Source organism: Haliotis asinina, chromosome 8 (assembly GCF_037392515.1).
Source record: "Haliotis asinina isolate JCU_RB_2024 chromosome 8, JCU_Hal_asi_v2, whole genome shotgun sequence".
Classification (NCBI taxonomy): domain Eukaryota; kingdom Metazoa; phylum Mollusca; class Gastropoda; order Lepetellida; family Haliotidae; genus Haliotis; species Haliotis asinina.
The window spans coordinates 64,830,310-64,853,338 of NC_090287.1; the positions used below are offsets into that span (position 1 = coordinate 64,830,310).

Below are 23,029 nucleotides of genomic sequence, written 5' to 3' on the forward strand. Positions count from 1 at the left end.
GTTAGAGCATTTATTTCACAAATTTATTGTTTCAGATTATTAACTCTGAACCTCTGACATTGATGGGACACACTCTAAGAATACGCATACAATTTCAGATTATCTTCAGGACTTCAGTCATCATCGCTGGAAGGATCCTCCACATTATAATTGTCTACATCTGAGATGCTGCCATCACCAACCGTCACCCTCTCCATCATATGCATGTAAATCAATCTGCTCTACTCCCTGAGGTTCCTGGCGTTGGAGAACCCCTTTAAGCCGTCTGGGTTTTGTTTTCTCCCACTGGTGAATCACTGGGGTCACACACGAGCACTTCAGAATCGGACCAATGATGTTACTGCTTATGATTTAGACTTTTATTTGTAACAACATGCATTTGACTATATGTTTATGGTTTTTTTTAGGTCAATGTTGTCGCTAACATTAGCTAGTCAGGATTCACGATACATGATCAACTCTTAAATTATCACTATCCAGGCGGGCCAGCTTCGGTAACTTTTATAAGGTCAGAGCAAACATCAGTTGGCATTTTGCTACAGGCAGTTACATCGAACACTGGATTGAACCGGTTTTCTGGATCATGTCATTAAATTTACAAGCACCATATGGCCAGTGAGTGTGGCTTTCACCTGGCTGGTAAATATGGGAAGCCTACGTAGTGACTGTCCACGATATAACTGAGTGAAGATGGTTTAACACCGCTTTCAGCAACATTCCAGCAGCATCACATCGGGGAACACCCAAACTGGGCTTTTCACTTTGTACCTAGGTCTCGGGTCATCGGCGTGACGGCCGATGCTTCTACCACTAGTATTCAGTACTGGTAAAAGCAGCGTCCAAACCTATATAACGCTATAGAACACCAACGCACATTGGCGATTTGGCTCCTCGCTGCATTGAAGACTCTCCTGAGGGTCGTTTCACAAAGCCCTCGTAGCGCTACGACTATCGTAAGTCAGTGTTACAGTAAAGCAACTACGAATGTTACGAGAAAATTTAAGTTAGGAGATCTTAGGCTTACGAGAGCTTTGGGGTCCAGTATGGTCCAGCATATAGGGCGCCTACCGGAGGACGAAACGTTGATGGTTCAATCTGCCTGGTTGCCTTTGCTTAAAGGGGTTAAATTTACATCTAACAAATAATCAGATTTAAAATGAGAAGGAGACCCAGTGAGATAGGAGATTGAGAACCTGGGGAAATCTAGACTTGCTTCATTCAAGGCCTTAGCACTGCAGGGAGGGCAAGGTAAAGGGGAAAATGGCGTGGTACAGCGACTGAGCTAGAGACGACTGGGATCGTTATGTGGTACATCCCCAGCTTATCCTGTTTAGATCGGCTTGTCTGACTTTAGGGGTAGATTGCATACCTCTACTTAGTGCTTGTAACTGGAGCGTTGACGTGATGCTCTTGTTTAGGTCGGCTTGTCTGACTATAGGGGTACAGTTCAAATCCCTGCTTGCCTTCGTTGCATCGCATTTTTCTAGAATACTAGTATATCAACTCTAGTTGGCGTGCAGTGTGTAATGGCGTAACTGGCGTGTCTGTTTGACACGGGAGGACCTTCGCGACGTAGGAGAGAAGACTGTTTACGGTTATAAATGTCTAAATCGAACAAAGACTGTTCATACGTCGTAACACATCAGCGAAAGCGTTCAAATTCTATAAATAAGCTCCGTGTGCCTTGAAGAAATATACGGAGTCAAATAAAAGAAACTTCATAAATTTCATCTATGTATCCGAAATGGAGTCCCTATCTCTCGACTCTAGAAAAACTTTAGCAAAACCCACTCAAAACCCATCCATTCGTCGTGCAAATGACGTTAGTGCCAAATCAGGTTTTGTGCGTGCAGTCGATCACGTGATCTTCGCATCGAAGTTTTCTTCATTCGCACGTGTTTGCATTGGCCTCAAGATTTGAAAAACGACACCTTTAAACCACAGTTCTAAGGGTACTTTAAATGTCACGATTGTCAAATGTGCAACGTGAACGTGCTATTGGCATGTTGCAAGCGGGAAGATCAGTTATTGATGTTGGAAGAGAAAAAGGGTGCAGCCGTCGTACGGTGTATGACTTGCGAGGTCGTCTACAATAAACTGGCACCACCTCTGATAGCTCAAGGTCGGATCGTCTACGGTTGACGTCACGAGCAAAAGGCCGTCAAATCGTCCTACGCCACCTGTACGTGACAGATTTCTGCCGGGTTTTGAAATCGGTTGCGGGCTGCCAGCCTCCATTCTCGACGTCCATAATGTGACTTGACATTCTGTATACCCATGTTTTGGAACGGCAGTGTAGCCTAATGGAACTGATTGTGGCACTGTCAGTGTATCGAGTACATCACACAGATCTCAGCAATGAAATAATAACAATTCAACCATCTTACCATCTCTTGTTCTTTTATAGTGTCCCGAAGAAAGAATGTGAAGTTTCTTTTTTGACTCAGTATAGTATGTGTCCTGATGCATTTATCACTGACATCAAACATGTGTGGGTGTGGTTTTATGCCGCTTTTAGCAACGGAGAGTCGGACCCGGGCCTCCGGCGTGACGAGTGGACATCCACTGATGTTCTGAAACGTAAGACACGTAACCTATTATGTTAAACATTATATCAGCCTGAACCCAGCACACCGAAACACGCATCCCATACTTCCCATAATATAAAACATGGGCTTTAGGCGAGACGAGCGAACACCTCAACCTCTAACCAACCCCAACGCCCTCATGGCCCTTACAGCTAAAGAGATCATGGGTAATGTTACCTTTCCTGAAACGATGAAACACCACATGCTGCTGAAAACACACGATTCAGTCAACTAACTGCCGAGCATAATGATAGATAAGATGAGAGATAAGACAAGATATATTTCTATAAAAAAAACGGCCTCAGAATGAATATATACAAAATTCACAAGAATGTACGTAATAATTACATGCACAAAACAATTTGTGATTATTCTATACATTTATCCACAAAGCTAATGAGGCTGAGTTAGTAGTTATCTCATGACTACTAAAAGGCATGTGTTGCATTAATAACACGAATACAGAATGGTATGAAGGACTGCTGAGCTTTTCAAACCATATCGAATAATAGTTTTAACAGGCGATGTCCTATGTCCCATACTTACGATCATTGAGGCGTATGGATAGGTAAGTGTTTGTTTCTTGAACAAGTGTAGATGCCTTCAGTGCGACACTCCCCATTCATGGAATGCCTTAATTGTTTTCCCAGCATACAAATCATCAGACATTCAGTTCTCTTCCAGTCAAGTAACTTAGTCTCTGTATTATAGACCCGTGAAGGTCCCGGGGTAGAATAGGCCTTCAGCAACCCATGCTTGCCATAAAAGGCGACTATGCTTGTCGTAAGAGGCGACTAACGGGATCGGGTGGTCAGGCTCGCTGACTTGGTTGACGCGTGTCATCGGTTTCCAATTGCGCAGATCGATGCTCATGTTGTTGATCACTGGATTGTCTGGTCCAGACTCGATTATTTACAGACCGCCGCCATATAGCTGTAATATTGCTGAGTGCGGCGTAAAACTAAACTCACCCACTCACTCTGTATTATACGTTACACTCTTACACTGAGTTCTCCTCGTGATTTAATAATAACGATATTTAGCGGATTCTATTTCACGTGATGTGGACAACAGACACAAAAACATTCAACAATTTATTTTTCAATAAATTATTTGTATGATGTCTCTTCCGGGTGAAGAAAAGGCTGGCGTTGGGTGAGTGCAGCGGAATATGTACGTGGGAAGATGCACTACTTACGTATGGTGGCTGATTTGTGCCATCGCTTTCTCGCCTGAAATTTTGGAGGCGAGAGCGCGATATCTCGAGGCGAGAAAGTGATAACACGAGACAAGAAAGCGATAGCACAAGGCGAGAAAGCGATAACGCGAGACGAGAAAGCGATATCGTCTCAGTCACCATACGCACGGCACGATGTTTAATACACGCCATGTTCCAGCGTTTCCATTACCCACCATGCTCCAGTTTTGACCCGTGTGGACAGTCAATATAGGTATTCTGTTAGTGGCAATAAGAAAGTTTCGGGTTACAATTAAAGTGAGCATAATTCGGTGCCAATCTTAACGTTTAGGAGCCAATCGTAGATTTGTCGAAACCATCATCGAAATGGTTTTTAAAAGACCTCGGCTTTTCAGAAAATCTTTTACCGTTCCTTACGACCCCGTGAAGGTCCCGGGGTATTCACGCTTGCCATAAAAGGCAACTATGCTTGTCGTAAGAGGCGACTAACGGAATCGGGTGGTCAAGCTCGCTGACTTGGTTGACACATGTCATCCGTTCCCATTTGCGCAGATCGATGCTCATGTTGTTGATCACTGGATTGTCTGGTCCAGACTCGATTATTTAGTCCGCCGCCATATAGCTGGAATAAGTGCGGCGTAAAACTAAACTCACTCACTCACCGTTTCTTACACATTGTTGAAACAAATTTTCTCAACCGTAAGATGTGATACAGAACTCCCTGTTACAAATCCTGAAGTCCTGTCCAGGGAAGGAAGAGCTGCATGTAGAGTAGTATGTGAGTGAGTGCGTGTGTGCGTGCGTGCGTGCGTGAGTGCGTGCGTGCGTGCGTGCGTGCGTGCGTTTGTGTGTGTGGTTCCACCTCAGGAACAAGGTTTGTCGTTTAATAACATGAACTTTGATATAATATAGTTCTATTACGGGTTTTGACCGATTATTAGTTTTGCTTGCAACTAATATTAAATTGGCACCCATACATTTGCCTCTAAAAATATGTACTGTTAAAAATGAGCATACTTGTACATTTATGTCCGCTACAGAACCCGTTTGAGTGCCGCATTCTCCGCTGACACAGCAGACTTAACAAGTCACATGATCATGAATACATGCATTTCCTGGTATAATGCAACATGAGTGAGTGTTGTTTTATGCCGCAGTTATCAACATTCCATCATTATCACGGCGGGGGACACCTGAATTGGGCTTCACACGTTTTACCAATGTCTGGAATCGAACCCGGGTTTTTGGCGTGACGGGCGAACGCTTTAACCACCAGGCTATCCCAGCGCCTCTAGTTCAGCATGATCAGCTACACTAAACAAATAACGCTATATAATTCAAAGTTTCTTTTACTTAACAATCGGTACGTGTACATGTGTACAACGTATGTCAGCTCAAAGACAGGGAACTGAGTACTGTAATATGATGGCACAAAGAGACAAATGGAAATATATTATTGGTGAAGGTCAAGTTTCATCCTACCAATCTCACCACTGATCAATGATATGGACACATGCCAGTTAAGATGTTCATGATGTCAATCAGTGGATTGCTTTATCAAGACACGAGTAATTACAGATCATCATCCTAAAGGCGAAATATTACTGTGTGTGGCATTTAACAACAACTGTAAACACAACGAGAATATATGGACATACCCTATCCCCACAATGAAATTTCTTCCTAAAGGCCTGGGGCTTCTTCCACGAAGATTAACCTTAACTCCCATTCTTTAACATTGCACACGGGGTTGGTTACCTTAGTGACTTACCATCAACTAAGTGCTTTGTGAAAGGAGGCCCTCGATCTCAGTTTCTACATTATAAACGCCCACAGTTTCTACTTCTGCCAATTACCACTATATACTACATTTATGAGTACAATTTAAATACATGATACTTAGATGTTTGGATGTCATGTCCACCTTGACCTACCCTTGATATTGACCTTCACCTTGATCGTCTCGGTCCATGTTTCATAGCAGACGGTTTTTGCAGAGAGAATTGAACTGAGTGTAGTGTGGCGGGTGTATCATTCAGCCTCTCTATTCACGTGTGTCATGTCGGTACCCGCGGTTGGAGGGACTGACCCTGAGGGGTCAAAGGGGTGAGATAACATTCATATCATGCCAAGATATACAGTGCATATATCGTTATTACCGCGTGTTAAAAATAGGATTGAGTCAAAATCCAGTATGTGTAACTCAAAATGTCCATACACCACACTTTGCCCATGAACGCCTGTAAATGTACTTTACATCAGAAATCGTAAAAATTGTCAGCGAGTGATTCTACCTCTTGTTATAAAAGTTGCAACTATTTATTTACTAAATGTGAACAGAACTATGCATTATTCTCGGTTTTATTCCACCCCATTCTGTGAATTCTTTCATGCCGCTTTTGGAGAGGCTAATGTAAACATGACGGCGAAGTATGGAGACAAACATGGAGTATGGTATTTCCGTATGTTGATACAACCTGGGTGATATCATGTGTTAACTCTCAACACTGGGAGGACAACCTCTGCACGTCACAGTATCTGAAACAATAGCTGCACGTAGCTGTAGCAGCTTGGCCAGTGATGTCGGTCGGCCACAGGTCCTTGAAATAGGTGCAGTCAGTCGACGAATGTTTTCATTGTTAACTTTTAGAATTCGTTAGTCTCAATATTTCATGGCTGAAAACAAAATAGATCCTTTCAGACCGATGCTGTCTCTGAAATGAACATTTTTTTACCGAAAAAAAAACAGTTCCTAAATTATAATCTTAAACTGTAATGGTATGGTGCCCAGGGACTTACTTCATATTACTGTGACTTTTTTGGATATATACTTCCCATCAAAAGTGTGGACTCACACTTGATCAACATATTTAATGCATAGACACACGCACGCACACATGAATGCGCACACATAATATGTATGTATAAATGAATTTCCCTGCTAATTTGGGGGAATCAAGTGCAGACTGTGTGCAGATGAATTGCACGAGGATCAAGCATATGCAGATATGGCGACATGAACAGCTGCAGTTGGGTGTAAAGTTTTGTTACGAATTTGCCAATTTTTACTGAGTTTTATCATATATTCAACTCATGACAATAAGTTTTCGACATTTCGGATTTGCTTTTCAATACATCAGTTCATGTGTAAACAATACCTCAAAACAGTATGGAATGTTTTACAAAGTATAGTTTAGTACAGCTGCCTGAAGTAAGTGGCTATATTTACAATAGTAAGTCTAAACTTTTGATTGGAAGTATAATTGTTTCAGGGTCTATATGACAGACTGCCATGGATAAATAAGGGACACTTATTATTTTGTATCACATTCCCGGGGATTAGCCTAATCATGGTGATGTAAAGACAAGATTGGTAATGACTTTTCTCTTTCAGGTTGATGTTTCAGAACAATTTAGATACATTCAGCATTTTATATGTAGAATGGGAAAACGTGTATTCTTTAGTAGATTAATGGACATTAACATAATTAATGGACATGGAAAACATGTATTCTTTAGTAAATTAATGGACATTAACATAATTAATGGACATGGAAAACGTGTATTCTTTAGTAAATTAATGAACATTAACATAATTAATGCACATGTCCTATATATAGTTTGCGCAGTTTGAATTTGAATTAAATTTGATTATAAGTTGTAAACATGTAGGATATATTACTTGTTATATAATGTCCTTTTTGTCTACCCACTTTCAGGTTGACAGGCAGGTAAAAATCTGATTTTGTTGCTAGATTCTTTGTGACATGTAGCATGGCTTTTTTCTGAGTGTCCTAGGACATGCCTTCATTCCATTGCTCATCTTAGTCTGTGAAGTTTTCGTGTTTGTCTTTTATCACATGCAGAACAAGAATGTTTAAAAATCTATGCCGGTACTACAAAATATTGAGTCATTGTTCTTTGTTAATAATACAGTGCTCAAGCTCTATTACGGCGTCTGTATTTCTGAATGTTTTATTTTATTAATAAACACAAATTAATTGGTGTTTTTAATGACACAGATCTAATTTAGAACAATTTGGGGATCTAAGGACCCAACTTTCTGCCATGAGTAATCTCTATTAATGTGAAATATTCATGACTGTAAGAAATTTAATAATTCAGTAAATATGAACACTGATGCTTTTTATGGGACACTGCTATTGTTTGTGTCTTTTCTATAGCAATCCTGTGTATGATGCTACTGCATTGTTTATGAAGGTCCTGTTGGGTAGCTTAGTGGTTAAATTGTTTACTTGTCACACCAAACACCCGGGTTTAATCCCCACATGGGCACAATATGTGAAGCCTATTTCTGGTGTTTCTTGCTCTGATTCTGCTGTAATATTGCTAGAAGTGAGGTAAAACCACTCACTCACTCACCTCACATATCATTCACCCTTCAAGATCCGGGTTAGTATTGATCTTCACTAACCCATGATTGTCGTAAGCGGCGACTAAGAGTATCGGGTGGTCAAGCTCGCTGACTTGGTTCAAGACATCCTACTTCTTGCGATTATTTTGTCAGTCAGCAATATTATAGCTACATGACATGCCCTTAATTAACTGTCTTGGCCAGAGTATCCAGTGACTGATTGTTAGCAACAAGCCCCCAGCATGTTTCTGTTATCATTAACAGAATGTATTTCTACTGGGGCCACTGGCCTATCATACAAATGCGAACATGTTTTTTCTACAATTTGATGTCTTCCTGATGGTAACTTGCTAATTCTGAAGCAACTGTCATGAGATCTTTCCATACTTTACTAGTGTCAGACTAGCAGACGATAATTTGTTTCTGACAAATATACATGGACTGAACCCAGTAAATTATGGAGTATCCCAATCTAAAATTTGAAGGCTTTGAACTTTGACCTGTAAGGCAATCAATCATTGGATTATTGTCCAAATTTGAAAATGTGAGATGGATAGCATTTTCTTTCAATGTTTGATTATTTTGCCATTCAAACATCTCTTTACACAACTGTCAACAGTTCTAGTTCAGTGAAACATGAATATTTGTTAGGACCACTTCAAGTGTACTGAACCAAGGTAACACTTAAGGCAATACATGTAATGGCAGCTTCTAGGTAACAATAAAATGGTGTGTGGGAGAAGTTTGGTTGATAGGCAGGCTTGGATTGAGATTTGATTTATGACAATATATTTAACACACGTAACACACGTAAGCTACTGAGCATTAGGGATGAGACGTATTGGAAAGGAGTCCTCCTGTGAATCATACATGCTGACTTACTTATAGAAATGATATTCAAAGATAAAGTTATGTCAGTGAGAAAATCAGTTTGAATTTACACCCCTTTTATTATTATTCCTTCACTATCATGGCAGAAGGACACTAGAAATGGCCTTCACACATTTAACTGGTGCACTGAACCTATGCATGCAGTCAGATTAAAAACTCCAGACAAATTGTCATACTGGGGTAATCTTTATGCACGGCAAGTTTGCTGTTTCAATGAACAGAGAAACCTTTGGTACAAGATAATTTATTAAGACTGTTTGGTGAACGAAGTCTTTTTAAATGTGAACAGTCTACTTAGAAATGATTTACATTCTTCCTTGATTCAGAATCTCAATGAAGGTCTGATTAGAATTGATTTTCCATATCCCGTGCTTGTCGTAAGCGTTAACTAAAGGGATCAGGTGGTCAGACTCACTGACTTGGTTGACACGTATCGTATCCCAGTTTCGTATATTGATGCTCATTCTGTTGACCAGTGGATTGTCTGGTCCAGACTCAATTGTTTACAGACCGCTGCCATATAACTGGAATATTGCTGAGTGTGGTGTAAAACTAATCTTTCACACTCACTCAGAATATCATTAACTGATGATTAAAACCTATTAAAACAGAAGGTTACATCCAAGTTCATTTTCTCCCATCTGTTCAAGCTACACCTATGAAGATATTGAGCGTATTGCCCAGGCCATCCTGGCTCGCACCAAACACAGGCCTGTGCTTGGTATAATCTGTGGTTCTGGCCTTGGTGGCTTGGCAGACATAGTGGAAGATAGCGACACTATCCCCTACTCTGAGATCAAGGACTTCCCTGTCAGCACAGGTATGTACAAACTCAATGTTTTCTACTGTCTGCAGCTACCTTATCTACCTACACTAGACTGATGGCAGTCTTCTTTTTAAAATAACAGGTTTTGCAGGGTGTTTAAGTAGCAAAAGTCCACACCGAAAAATGTTGTTAAAGTTTAATGTGTCAGAATGACACATTGTTTTAAATATATCTTGTCAAATGAAGTTCTCAAAAGGCATTTAGAAGTTGGGCAAACATGAATACATGGCACGTTTTATGGTTAACAGTTTCTTTAATTCTTTACCCTTATTGCGAAAAGAATATAAAGAAGTTGTTGTTCATGAAATGGATCATGTGTTCATGTACCTTTTCAAGTTCTAAAATTGCTTTGTTTGCTTGTAACAGTGCATTATCTGAGCACTAAACAGAGAAAAGGGAACAAAGAATTTGAAGTATCCATGTTATAAAAAGAACTAGGTGGAAAATTACTTATCTGGTGTTTATTACTGATGCCACGATATACCAGCATTATGACATGGTTTCAGTTCCTGGTCACATGGGCTATCTGGAGTTTGGCACACTAAGTGGCAAGTCGGTTGTGTTGATGAGAGGTCGATTCCATTACTATGAGGGCTACCCGATGTGGAAGGTAATGTAAGCAGTTGTGACTGAGTGGGTTCTGTTCCTCAGCCAGGGTTATAATAGATGCTAATCTGCCAGACACACGCTAGACAGTAACTGATGTGTGCATTTAGGCACATGGACTAAAATTACTAGAATCATGACTTGTTTTATCTTTTATTGAAATTATCCTCCTTGATTACAGCGTGTTATTCCATTTTCTAACCCTCCAGTGATGTCACTGTATTGTTCTGACAAGGCAGTATTTCTTGTCATATCCTGATGGCCGTCAGTTAGGGGACGCTACCTTCAATATCATCCCTCTGCCCCAGTATATTACTTCAATATCATCCCTCTGCCCCAGTATATTACTTCAATATCATCCCTCTCCCCCAGTATATTACTTCAATATCATCCCTCTGCCCCAGTATATTACTTCAATATCATCCCTCTCCCCCAGTATATTACTTCAATGTCATCCCCCTGCCCCAGTATATTACTTCAATATCATCCCTCTCCCCCAGTTTATTACTTGAATATCATCCCTCTGTCCAAGTATATTACTTCAGTATCATCACTTTCCCCCAGTATATTACTTCAATATCATCCCTCTCCCCAGTATATTACTTCAATATCATCCCTCTCCGCCAGTATATTACTTCAGTATCATCAATCTCCCCCAGTATATTACTTCAATATCATCCCTCTGCCCCAGTATATTACTTCAATATCATCCCTCTGCCCCAGTTTATTACTTCAATATCATCCCTCTCCCCCAGTATATTACTTCAGTATCATCCCTCTGCCCCAGTATATTACTTCAAAATATCACCCCTCTACCCCCGAACTTTGAATTATTACTTGTCTTGACAATTGATATGACTTTGTTTTGATGGCTGTGAAGAATGAGATCGTTCCTCGCAAGACAGGTAGTGACGACAGTGCACGTGTAGGGCACGGGTAGTGCATGCTGTGCACGTGCACTGGGCATGCAAGGCGAGTGTCGGCTGCCAGTCTCATCCCAGTTGATTTTCATTAGTGAGTACCATATATCACCCTCAGGAAAACAGACTTACATCTTCGCCATGCCCATGGGTCATTCTTTATCCTATACAGATACCAGGAACTTCAGTTGACGTTTTCCTTATGTGACACAAAGATGGGTAGAATAGGCCTTCAGCAACCCATGCTTGCCATAAACGGCGACTATGCTTGTCGTAAGAGGCGACTAACGGGATCGGGTGTTCAGGCTTGCTGACTTGGTTGGCACATATCATCGGTTCCCAATTGCGCAGATCGATGCTCATGTTGTTGATCACTGGATTGTCTGGTCCAGACTGGATTATTTACAGACCGCTGGAATATTGCTGAGTGCGGCATAAAACTAAACTCACTCACTTACTCTTAAAGATGGGTAAAGCGAGGATGTGAAGGTGTTGCAAGTCACACTATGAAAACAATTCTTTCAGTGCCCAGGGATGTTATGGTTCAAGTGTTCATGTAACTGCAGGTGGCGATGCCGGTACGTGTGATGAAACAGATGGGGGTCAAGACACTGTTTGTCACGAACGCCGCAGGGGGCATCAATCCCAACTACAAGGCGGGAGACATGATGATCATCAAGGATCACATTGACCTGCCAGGACTCACTGGGGAGTGTGTGCTGATTGGCAGGAATGATGAACGGTCAGTGAGGCATTGCTTTGTTCAGTTCGTCACATACATATTATACAGAGTGACCTTTCTTGTAATGGTGGTCTGATTGATTGAAATGATTGAAGATTGTCCAAACAACCAAGCAATGACATTTACTCATAGTCAAACACAAGCAGTTTTGTAACGACTGTTTTAATGTTTGAAACACTTGACAGTGGAATATACTAGTATGTGTTGTCATGTCCAGAAAATGTGTCAGTTCTTAGAAAACTTACTTCACTTACTGGAACGTTTCATGGTCATTGCATAAAACTAAACTTAGTTTCTAAATAAACTACAAAAACAATGGAAAACCATGTTTTTTAATACTAGTTTATCTGCAATAACAACCTGAACAGGAAAATCTGAAAAATGATGCAATTTGTTTTGATGATTATTATTATCAGTTGTGAGATTTCAAACAATTCCCAACACTACTCTCTATATATAACATAGCTTACACAAAAACATGACTGTCGCTGAGACTAAACTTAGAATATTAATAAGAAGGAAGTAAGTACACTTCATGGGATTCTTTTTATATCTGCAAGACACTGTCACCCATGAATTGTCCAACCTTTCTTATTTCTCAGTCATTTCTAAAATGCCAATCAAATATATTTGTAAAGTAGCAGTTTGTCAAGATGATTAAGTTAAATATTTGTGAAATGTGGACATTCCCTGGCTGAGTGAGTCATGCTTCGGGGATGAGTATGTCCTTGTCTCCCGTGATAACTTTGAAAAAGAATGGCACTTTATAATCTAAGAAGGGCTTGTTGGGGTCGATTATTGATCAAATAGCAAGGGACAAAGTCATAGAGGGTTCTCAAGCTTCAATATTGAAGTAATGGTACTCTGCAGACAAACAAGGCAATCAGTTGAAAGATCCATATGATGACACATTTTGAACATTCCACAACTCACTTCTATATTGTTTCACTACTAAAGAGGGGCCATGGGATAGTCTAGTAGTTAAAGTGTTCGTTTGTCACACAGGAGACCATTGGGTTTTCGATTCCACCCCCCATGGGTACAGTGTTTGAAGCCTATTTCTGGTTGTCCCCAGCCGATATTGCTGGAATATTGCTAAAAGCGTCATGTGTGAGTGAATTTAGGTTTATCGTCAGTCACTCCCTCGCTAACAGTAATATGATGTAGTAGATGACAATCACCACATGGTACTGCAAGGAAAACAATTTCTGAGCAAATATTCGGCCACAGCGTCATGAGAAACAGTAGGGGAAAACATGGCAGTCATGTGATGTCTGCTGTGTTCCTGTTATCTGTCTCTATCGCTCCATCAGCTTCACTCATGAGAATTCATGCGTTACTTTGGTCCAAATATAAGTGATATATAGTTTATGTATAGTAAACTCCATGGTGTGATGTCCAGGTTCGGTCCTCGTTTCCCGGCCACTGTGGACACTTATGACAGCAAGCTGAGGGCACTGGCTGCTGAGATAGGGAAGGAGCTGGGATATGGTGACTACATGCGTGAGGGGACTTATATCATGATCGGCGGACCCACATTTGAGACAGTTGCCGAGACAAGGTTGCTGAGGCTGTTCGGGGCTGATGCTGTTGGTAAGTGTGTTATCACTAGTGATTGTAAAATCTGTTTGGCCATTTGCTTCCTTGTAAAACCAGTAAACGTGTGTATATCTTGTCTTGATTTATGAGGCATCACCTAAAATGCTTACTGGCCTTATTACATTTGTCTGTTCCCACTTTGAAATCTGGGTTGGAATTGATCTTCAACCCCTCTTCCCCCCACCCCCATCCTTGTCTTAACAGGAACAACTTAGCATCACATCCGAACTGAGTAGATTAGTAATTAGTAATCATGATGTAAATTACTGAAACGTATGATCCAGATTTGGTATATAGAGACTGCCATTGTGTAGCTGCAATTTTGTGGAGTGTTATGTTAAACAACAAAGAAACAAACAACTCACACTTCAAGTTTGAGTACCAGCGGGGCTATACCTATGAAGATCCGGGTCAGGTAATGACACTTGCCATTGTATAAGGTTACCCTCTGTGTCCGTCCATACCTACGAAATGGGGAATGTACTCTATTAGCTTCTCCACAACAAATCGCTGTGTGGAATTCAGTGAACTTATACATGGACGTTCTTGGGAGTGTAATGGTGTGCATCTCATATTTTGATTTTGTATTTTATTTATTTTTTCCAATTTTAATGCCATTTGAACTTACATAAATTTTGAAGAACATAGTTTTAAAGGGTAGGTGTATGTTATCCACTTCTCCACAAAATGCTGCTCAACAGAACTGATGAGCTTCTATGTGTCTTTCAATGGGACTTGAAAGGTGTGCATCTCGTACCTCGTTCATCCAGTATCTAAATTTTGTCACTTCTACAGATGTTTGAATGTAGTAAAATTTGGTTCTATTCATCCTTTTTGTCCCATACAGCAGAGGGTATACTTTATCCACTTCCCTTCAATCATCTGTCCATTACGCTTTATCTCCACTGAACAGTATTTTGTTACGGTTCAAAATTTGCCGTGACAAAACCTGTATGAAATCCCTCAGAACCGGCAAAATATAAGACTGTGAATTTTTAAATTTTCAATATTGTATTCAGCAAAACAAAACCAACATACAAAAATTCACAAGAGAGGTTTCATATACAATGCAAATGAGTCGAATCTACAGTAATGGGTCATAATTATAAAGTCAACTCACTGAAGTCTTGATGTAAGAGTGAGAAACAGATATGCAGAATGTAACACGGCAAGCGGTCAGGCGGCAGTTAGGTAGATCAGGCATTGACAGATATTGGCAGATATACTCCAGTCATCTGTGTGTATTTCTGTGTATTTCCGCAACTCATTGTCACAGAGTCAGGGGACAATACAAACTTCTCAAGTTAAAGCACCATTTTGCTGGTTCCACAATTAACTTCTTGTAAAATTGAAAAAATTTGGAACAAGTTTCTCAAATGGTCTCAAATATCAAATGAATTCTATCCCAGAGGAGCCCCCAATTTTTGTTACAGCACATTTTTAACTGTAACAGTATGAATTAATGTTGAAAAGTCACTGGCCAAGAGGGCTAGTTAAGTAAAAATGTTGCGAGCCCACATCTTACTGCACTGGCAAAATATCAGAATACCCATTGGTCAAAAATGCAATTGCTGCCACTGAACAAGCATAATGACCTGAAAATGTATTAGAATGTGAAGCACAAAACTCAGTTTGTTCATACTTGTCTTGAAATACAATATAATTGATTACATCTGTGGAAACCATGGAGGATAGTATCTGAAACACTCAGGTGACATGGTGTTTCCCAATACATAAAGATTTTATATGCATGCCTGGAAAAAAAGAAAAATAATATGTTTTTCATTCCATAAGCATAAGCAGGCTTTCATCTGTCTTGGAGTTGGTCAGTCTGTAAATTCAAAGAAACTCATCTCAGTTCAATTTGTTTTTAAATAAAGGAAACAGTACTTGATTAGTGTTGATAAGTTGGACATCAACAGACACAGGGATAAAATTCTGTTTATCATCCTAAATCATTCTTCAGTTTGAACTGTTGCCATATAGCTGGAATATTACTGAGCATGGTGTAAATTCTACTCACTCACTCACTCTTCAATTTGGGGATGGTTATGATGGCAGTGACTAGTTCCTTGAAGGTAAAATGTAGAGTTAACTGGCTTTAGTGGGAGAGAGACATGTGATGTCATAGAAACAGATGATGTCACAATGGCATACAAATCAATGTGATGCAGTTCATTGTAGTGTTATTGCATGATGCAGATAGAAAAAAATTGTAGCATTTTTTGTATCCAACAGGCATGAGTACTGTGCCTGAGGCTGTGGTTGCAAAGCATGGTGGGATACGCACATTTGGCATCTCGCTGATCACAGACATGTGTTCCTTTGAGTACGAGGAGACACGGGCCACAACCCATGAGGAGGTGTTGGCCACTGGGGAAATGCGGGCCAAGGATATGCAAAAGCTGGTGTCCCTGATGGTGGAGAGAATGGAATTGTGATCATCTCCCTTGACTCACACACATTCGGGCAAGGGTGCCTTGGGAGCGGAACTGGACAAGGATTCTTTCTCTGATCACTTTATAAGTTTATAGTAAACTGGCTTTCAGTATTGCCGACAATTCCTGAATTTTAGTTCCCCAAGTTTGGTGATATGGTTTAACATGACAGCTGGTTCTCCATCTTACGAAATCAGTTTTTCAGGATGTGTATTGTCCAGATCACTAGCATCAGATTATAAACTTAAACTTCATATATTTACATGTACTCAAAACAACTGCCTTGGCTCTATTTTTCAAAGAGGATATATTATACAGAATCACTTTAAGGATGTCAAGATTTTCTCAGTGAAGGTTTCACAGCCAGTGATGGGTGTTGTAACATTTGTTTTGTTGAACATCACCTATTAGTCACACCAGAAAATACTCAAGCATTACTCTTATTGACTAGTCCTTAACAAACTCCTAGTCTCAGACTGGGCTCATGTCTATCCCCTGTGATTTACTGCTAAACATTTGGGTTCATCTCATACATACTTGCTTATACACATGCAAAGTATCATACCTAAACAGTGTGTCAGAATATTAGGAAACTCCTTTTCAAAAGTTGAAGGTATATATTAAACAGAGACAGTGGTTTATTTCACCTGACATTTAGTAACTGATAGTAAGGCGCCCTGCATTTAAGTCATGTCATTTCTTCTACCAAGGATCAATGTAGCAACACTGGCATGTGCTCGAGTTATTCCATATTGATATATCTGGGGTTTTTTTTAGGCATTGTTATTTTCTGGGTCAAGCCATATAGTCAGTGGTGGGGGGGGATCAAATTTTACTCCATCCTTGCAGTAAATAGAAATGAGAAGAACTTTTTAGGAATACAACTGTGGGTTTTTTTTATATTTGAATGATTCTCCATAACTGTACATACTTTCGTTAGTTGTATACAACATACTTTTATTTTTGTTCAACCTAACCTGGCACACAGTTTTGATGACTGCCAGCGCTTCACACAGGGTTGCCGAGTTTGCCCTGCTTTCAGAAAGCTAAGCATGACGTCCTTAAACATCTTGTTTCAGCATTTCTTTCCCAGTGACTTTGTATTTTGTATTTTCAAATAAAATATTTTATATTTTGTATCTATTTTCGCATTAAGTGTTCTGGAAATAAATGTGTTGACATAATTTCACCTGATTAAACGGAGGATGAATTGTAATTTACACTGTCATCAGTTGCATTATGAGTTATAGAGCACTTACTGGCAAACAATGATAAGTTGAGCACCAACCTGACAGTTGACCATAATAGCATGAGTAAGTGCTGCCCACTTGCACTTGCCATTGTGAACACAGGAGCCCCAGGTTGTCCATGAACAAGTGTAGTTGATACACTGACCACATGAGAGTCTTGTGAGCAAGGCATGTGCAGCTACATGCATAATCAATTTCATCATCATGCACTGTACATGCACTAGCCTACATCTGCTCTCCCTTTCACAACCCAAATGAGTTTGCTCAATGTCATGCACTGCCTACTTCTTGTAAACACATTCTCTGCGTCAATCCAACTTTTCCTAGTTTGCCAGTAGAAGAGATGACCACAAGGCACCATTGTTTTGAATATCAACTCTGTTTTAGTTAAGATACTGGATATGAACATGTCGGCTTAGTTTTTTATGTTGTATTCTTCATCCCTTGATTGTTCCCTTCCATCTGTCGGTCAACAACCCCTGACTTCTTCCTAGTAATACACCCAGATAAACCATTCTTGGTCTGCTAATATACATTGTTATCCTGTTATGTACATTGCTCAAAGAGTTTATACACATGCCCATACCCAATCTGTGTCATCCATTTTAATAAATAACTCCTAAAAGCTCATATCCAAAAAGTATTGAACTCACTTGAATTGTGGGTGTCACAGTAATCAGATTTTGGACTTATTGAGGTGCTGGGAATTACCACTCCGGAGACAAATTGGTGTAATGGATCTCTTCTTGAGAGGAATCACAATGGTGAACAGGACAGTAGATGCTCTGGCCAGTTAGTAAGTAATGGTGGCCACCACTTTGAGCTATGGGTCCAGCAGCCTCGTGGCAGGGGACACCCATGCAGATAGGTGAAACAAACAAAACACACCAAGGGACATCAAGAGAGGATTTCCTACACCATCAAAATGGGCACATGAACCATTTAAGACATGTATGTGACAAAGTCCTCACAGATATTCACTAGTCTGTGCCTGTCACATCAAGCCCATGTCTAAGTACAGGGCACAGCAAATAGCATCACCCGTGACCAGGCTGTCATCCTTGCACAGCCATAGAACTGTCACCCAGCCATCATATGTGGCTGCCATTTAGATACTAACTTGTAAAATCCAAGGAAAAAGTAGATTCCCAATGGACATGCAATGGTTTGTTGAAACTATCACCATGTATGTCAATGTTAGAGCTGGGATGTATTCTTATAGTATTGGAAAACCATGTACTCATTCACACATTTCATGAACAAAATGTGCACTCACCAGCTTTGAGCTCAGCTCCTGTCAACTGAGAGCATGGAACCAAAATCTGCTTCATAATTTGCACCAATATTACCTCTGATTAGTAACCAGATAACATCTTGCTGCAGTAACACCTTAGATTCCAGAACAAAATTCAAGAGGTCTTGGAAACACTCCTGTTATTATATCACCACTGATGCCATGATGTATAAGCATGGATCTCTGGTGTGATCAACACTTGCACTCCTGGACTACATAAAGAAAAGACAGAATCGATGGTTTTATTATCAAATTCATTAAAATGATTTATTTCCACTTATGAAACAAAGGATGTAAAAATACAAATGGAAAGAGGTAATGCTTCATGTTAAAATGTTTAGGATGATGGTTTGCCAAATGATGGAATCTCCAACAATAAATATCCTAAGAATATAACAGTCTTCTCGGTCACTCAAATTGGCTCTTATTCTTCAACAGGTAAGCTGCCAGGAACTCGATAGGATTTGGTGGTCTGGAAAGAGACAATGCTTAGACATTTGGACTGTAATGATGCATCAACCTATTGATTTTTCAATTAACAACTGATTAAAAAACAAACAACACATATCAAGGACATGTGAGAACTGAAATTTCTAGCACAGCCTTGGGCAGGAGGCATTACTCTACATCATGAATTACAGATCATACAGACTTGGAGACAGGTGCCCCTACAAAATTGGTTCATATTCATCAAATAAGTGGTTTTATATGCCTACCTTTCTTTTGCCAGAACTGACATTCCTTGAAGTAGGATGGGTACCACTGTTTGGTCCAAGTATGCTCGTGTGGGCAATGACTGAAGATCCACCTTTGGGCGTTTTGCAGGGGTTTCGGCTGCCTCTTTCTCACTTGCAATTATTTTCTGAAAACCAAGAAAATCTACAAGTCAACAATGATGAAGCTTGTATTCTGTTTCTACTCTATATAGGGCTGTTACAATACACTCACATATTTGATGAAAAGAACTGTAGCCTTTCATGAATACAAATTCATTATCGGTCACCAGAACTGAATATTTACAATTTTTTATGTGAGCATGTTTTACTTGAGCCCCTATTAAAGTAAGATATGCATGAATGGAATATGTACTTGCATCACAGTAGTGCAAGTCATGTTAGTTAGCAAAGGCTGCACATGGTACAGTGGACTATAACTAATAGTCTTTTACCAAATTTGAGAGTCATGCCAGATCACCAGTTATTACTATGACAAATTAACAGCCAACATGAGGATTCCATATTGTGCTTTAGTCGCTAAACTACAATATTATATTAGTGGATATTATTCACATACATTACCCAATGTTTGTGAATCATATCATATTCACCACACACTGTATTCTTTGCAGCCCTAACTAAATCAAGACAAGATTTTCTAGCATATGTCATATATGAGATTACACTTCCTTGGTTAAGTACAAATACAAGTTCTCTTTTGGGTGGAGTCCCATCTGTGATTCAGAATAAGGCACCAGTGGACAAAGACATTGAAACTTCTACCAAAAACGGAAGAACAAATGGTGATCTAGATCTCATACTTTGTGTGACTCATAATGATGACATCAAGGTTTTACATGTCTGTAGATTTTCCTGAAGCCTTTAAAGTGAATGTAACATGTTATGGAAGAAGTTACAGACTCGTCCTTAGTTGTGTATTGCATCATATTTCCCATGTTTATGATGTGTAAACATGTTAAACATGGATATTGGACTGGTACTGTTTGATACCATTGTTACGGGTTCTCCCTACCTGAATGTTGTCCGGGATGTCTGGAGCAACTGTCTCAGGCTGATCTCCCCCAGCCTCTCCAGCTGCTGACACACTTCGTACTTGATCTGGAATCACAAAGTTTTATTTTCATAGAGGAACAATTTTTCAGTGGTTAAGTTGACAATTGCTGGGTGGACTTTGACAAATGAACATGAGAAAAAACATTAATGTTTCTATTAATAGACTCTACAACTAAAGCTGGCCTTAAAGACATGTACCAAACAAGTTACAGATTATTTTTGGTTAAAACTGACCCAAGTTTTATACAAATAAGACTGCATTTTTATAGAAAGATGTCTTCAAGGTAATTACACATAAACATTAATATGACTATAGAATAATAATAAATGAAGTTTTTCTCAAACTTCACACTATGTAACATGACCCAAATCAGCACACGCAACAAATATTTATTGTGCTTATTGTGTACAAACTCCTGGCACTTAAAGCATACCCAGTGTCACGAGGAAACACTGTTTAGGTAAACAGGCAGACATTACTTCCTTAAGCGTAAGACTATATCTGGCATGATCTATCGCCTGAGGAAAATGTCAACACATTTATAAGACATTTGGTGTGTCATGGGAAATATGTAAGTGAAAAACTTCGAATCAGATGGAACCGACTTTGCCCACAGCAGACATAAACCTTTCAACTCCAGGTGCTGACAAATTAAAATACATTACATATTAACCTAAAAACACAGCTGCAGGTTTCATATATTTTGTATCATGATAAAGTTTTTGTATGACTTAGAAATTAAATATTGCCATATAAATCTAAGCATAATAATAGCTATTAATACAGCAAACCATTTGACTGGGAGGAAAGGGTCCCAAGATCGAAACTAGGTTTTAATAGTGAGAAGTTCATTCTGTATGTAAATACAAATAATTAACCGTTTTCTCAGACCCCTAGTAAGTTAAAAGAAAAAGGAAAACAAAAAAAACCCTAAACAATCATTCTAATTCACAGAATGTGAGGACAAAAGTCACTGAAAAGTGCAGTATATGACACAACGATACGCACATGCACCTAGGAATCATATGGTTGTTCTTTGCCAATGACCATTACTTAAATCATGTAAACAGACTTAATGTTATCATGATTATAGTCATTCAGCTTTCATCTCACACAAAAAGACGAATGAAATAGCATCGAAAACTTCTGGCGGTCTTAAATAAATCACAGGAACACAGCGTTTTGTAAATTTGTTGGATGAAAACTCTCGTCTGTTTACTGTCAACAAACAGGCCGAATTTGAACCTGGCGCTGACTGAGCAAGTTAGTCATAATCAATACCCTCACGAAACATAATCCTGCCTATTGATTTTCATTCTCTTTTCACTAAAATAGTTTCCATGAATTTTCTAGAAAGATATAATAAAGTTCCGTCTGTTCCACAACTATCAGCATAGAAGCTATACCGAACCAATCCAAACAGAGGCCAGTGGGACGAAAGTCTTCAAAACAGGGTCAACTTCAAGGAGCGGGTATCGATTTTTGTCCAAGATATTTAGAAGATGATTCTTCACGACATCACTGCCTATCATTTCCCCCGTCAAAATAATTCAAGATGCGCAAGTTTTTCCCAACAAAATACCTACCAGTTAGGTAAATAGCATTACTAAAACATAAAGCTAGTGTCATAATGCTTACCGTCCGCCATTCTTGTCACCAATAGCAATGTCTGAGTACGGCAAGTCGTAAACACGATCGATCGCCTCCCTTTTCAATGTCGTAACGGGCACCTGCGTAGACTAGATTTTCCTTCAAGAGCGAGATTAGACATGCGCATGTTAGAGTAATAGCGCTTCAACATAGCAACGCGTGAATCTTTGATAATGTTCTTTTGTACAGACAATAAACACATGACACGTAAGAAGTAAAAGAACAAGTAAAAGGTTCTTATTTCTTTGCAGTAAACGTCAATCAAATTCCTGACTAAAATGGTAATTTGCGACATCCTCCCGTCCTACAATATTTGTGCCGATAACATTTATTTCTCGATTAGAAATCTTGTACCGCCTTGTTCACAGAAATAGTGAATTATCTATGATATAAACTGTTTAACATTTTTTTACATTAATATTAATTCCATATTTTAGCACTAATATTGATCGTTGTTTTGGGCTTTTTCGTTTATAGTAATGCCCGGATATTAAAAAAACCCCGTATGTACTACTCTTAGTTTCAGCAGGGATAATCTACAAGGGAACACGTCAAAATGGCCACACGACAAAATGGCCACACTGACCCTAGTCAAAATGGCCACACACAAAAGTCAAAATGGCCACACACAAAAGTCAAAATGGCCATACATTGTTTTATTGGTTTTTAAAGCTCATGACATTTGTATTATTTGATATCAAAGTGTGAGAATGACAAAAGAAGCTATATCACACAACAAAACGGTGTTTATTATTGAGGTACTTTCCCAATTGATACTTTGAGACTGAGGTGGATGAGAAGTTCACCCTTCTCGAGACTGGCTCACAGAAGGGGAAACCTCTGCTGATGGAGTCTAGTGGA

The 23,029-nt window shown here is 39.5% G+C and overlaps 2 protein-coding genes across 2 annotated transcripts; one reads left to right on the top strand and one right to left on the bottom strand.

Annotated features, from left to right (window-relative positions):
• The first annotated feature begins 5,527 nt into the window (after positions 1 to 5,527).
• LOC137294025 (purine nucleoside phosphorylase-like) lies at positions 5,528 to 17,324 on the top strand. Its single transcript, XM_067824944.1, has 6 exons — positions 5,528 to 5,892; positions 9,703 to 9,872; positions 10,385 to 10,488; positions 11,971 to 12,146; positions 13,549 to 13,739; positions 15,984 to 17,324. The coding sequence occupies exons 1-6, from the start codon at positions 5,846 to 5,848 to the stop codon at positions 16,184 to 16,186; spliced, it is 891 nt and encodes a 296-aa protein (XP_067681045.1). The 5' UTR covers positions 5,528 to 5,845; the 3' UTR covers positions 16,187 to 17,324.
• A 1,642-nt stretch (positions 17,325 to 18,966) lies between these two features.
• LOC137294054 (protein dpy-30 homolog) lies at positions 18,967 to 22,241 on the bottom strand. Its single transcript, XM_067824982.1, has 4 exons — positions 22,157 to 22,241; positions 20,477 to 20,562; positions 19,444 to 19,589; positions 18,967 to 19,199 (listed from the first exon to the last, which is right to left on the bottom strand). Exons 1-4 carry the CDS (start codon positions 22,164 to 22,166, stop codon positions 19,136 to 19,138), a joined length of 306 nt encoding a protein of 101 aa, XP_067681083.1. The 5' UTR covers positions 22,167 to 22,241; the 3' UTR covers positions 18,967 to 19,135.
• Between the last annotated feature and the right edge of the window lie 788 nt (positions 22,242 to 23,029).

Bases quoted from the DNA above. Each gene is read 5' to 3' on its own strand.
- LOC137294025 (XM_067824944.1), top strand. From the start codon at position 5,846: ATGTCGGTACCCGCGGTTGGAGGGACTGACCCTGAGGGGTCAAAGGG. The intron at 10,489-11,970 runs GTAATGTAAGCA...ATGTAACTGCAG, and splicing joins AGGGCTACCCGATGTGGAAG to GTGGCGATGCCGGTACGTGT. The intron at 13,740-15,983 runs GTAAGTGTGTTA...TGTATCCAACAG, and splicing joins GTTCGGGGCTGATGCTGTTG to GCATGAGTACTGTGCCTGAG.
- LOC137294054 (XM_067824982.1), bottom strand. The intron at 19,590-20,476 runs GTAGGGAGAACC...CTTGGTTTTCAG, and splicing joins ACATCCCGGACAACATTCAG to AAAATAATTGCAAGTGAGAA. The intron at 19,200-19,443 runs GTAGGCATATAA...GTCTCTTTCCAG, and splicing joins TCAGTTCTGGCAAAAGAAAG to ACCACCAAATCCTATCGAGT.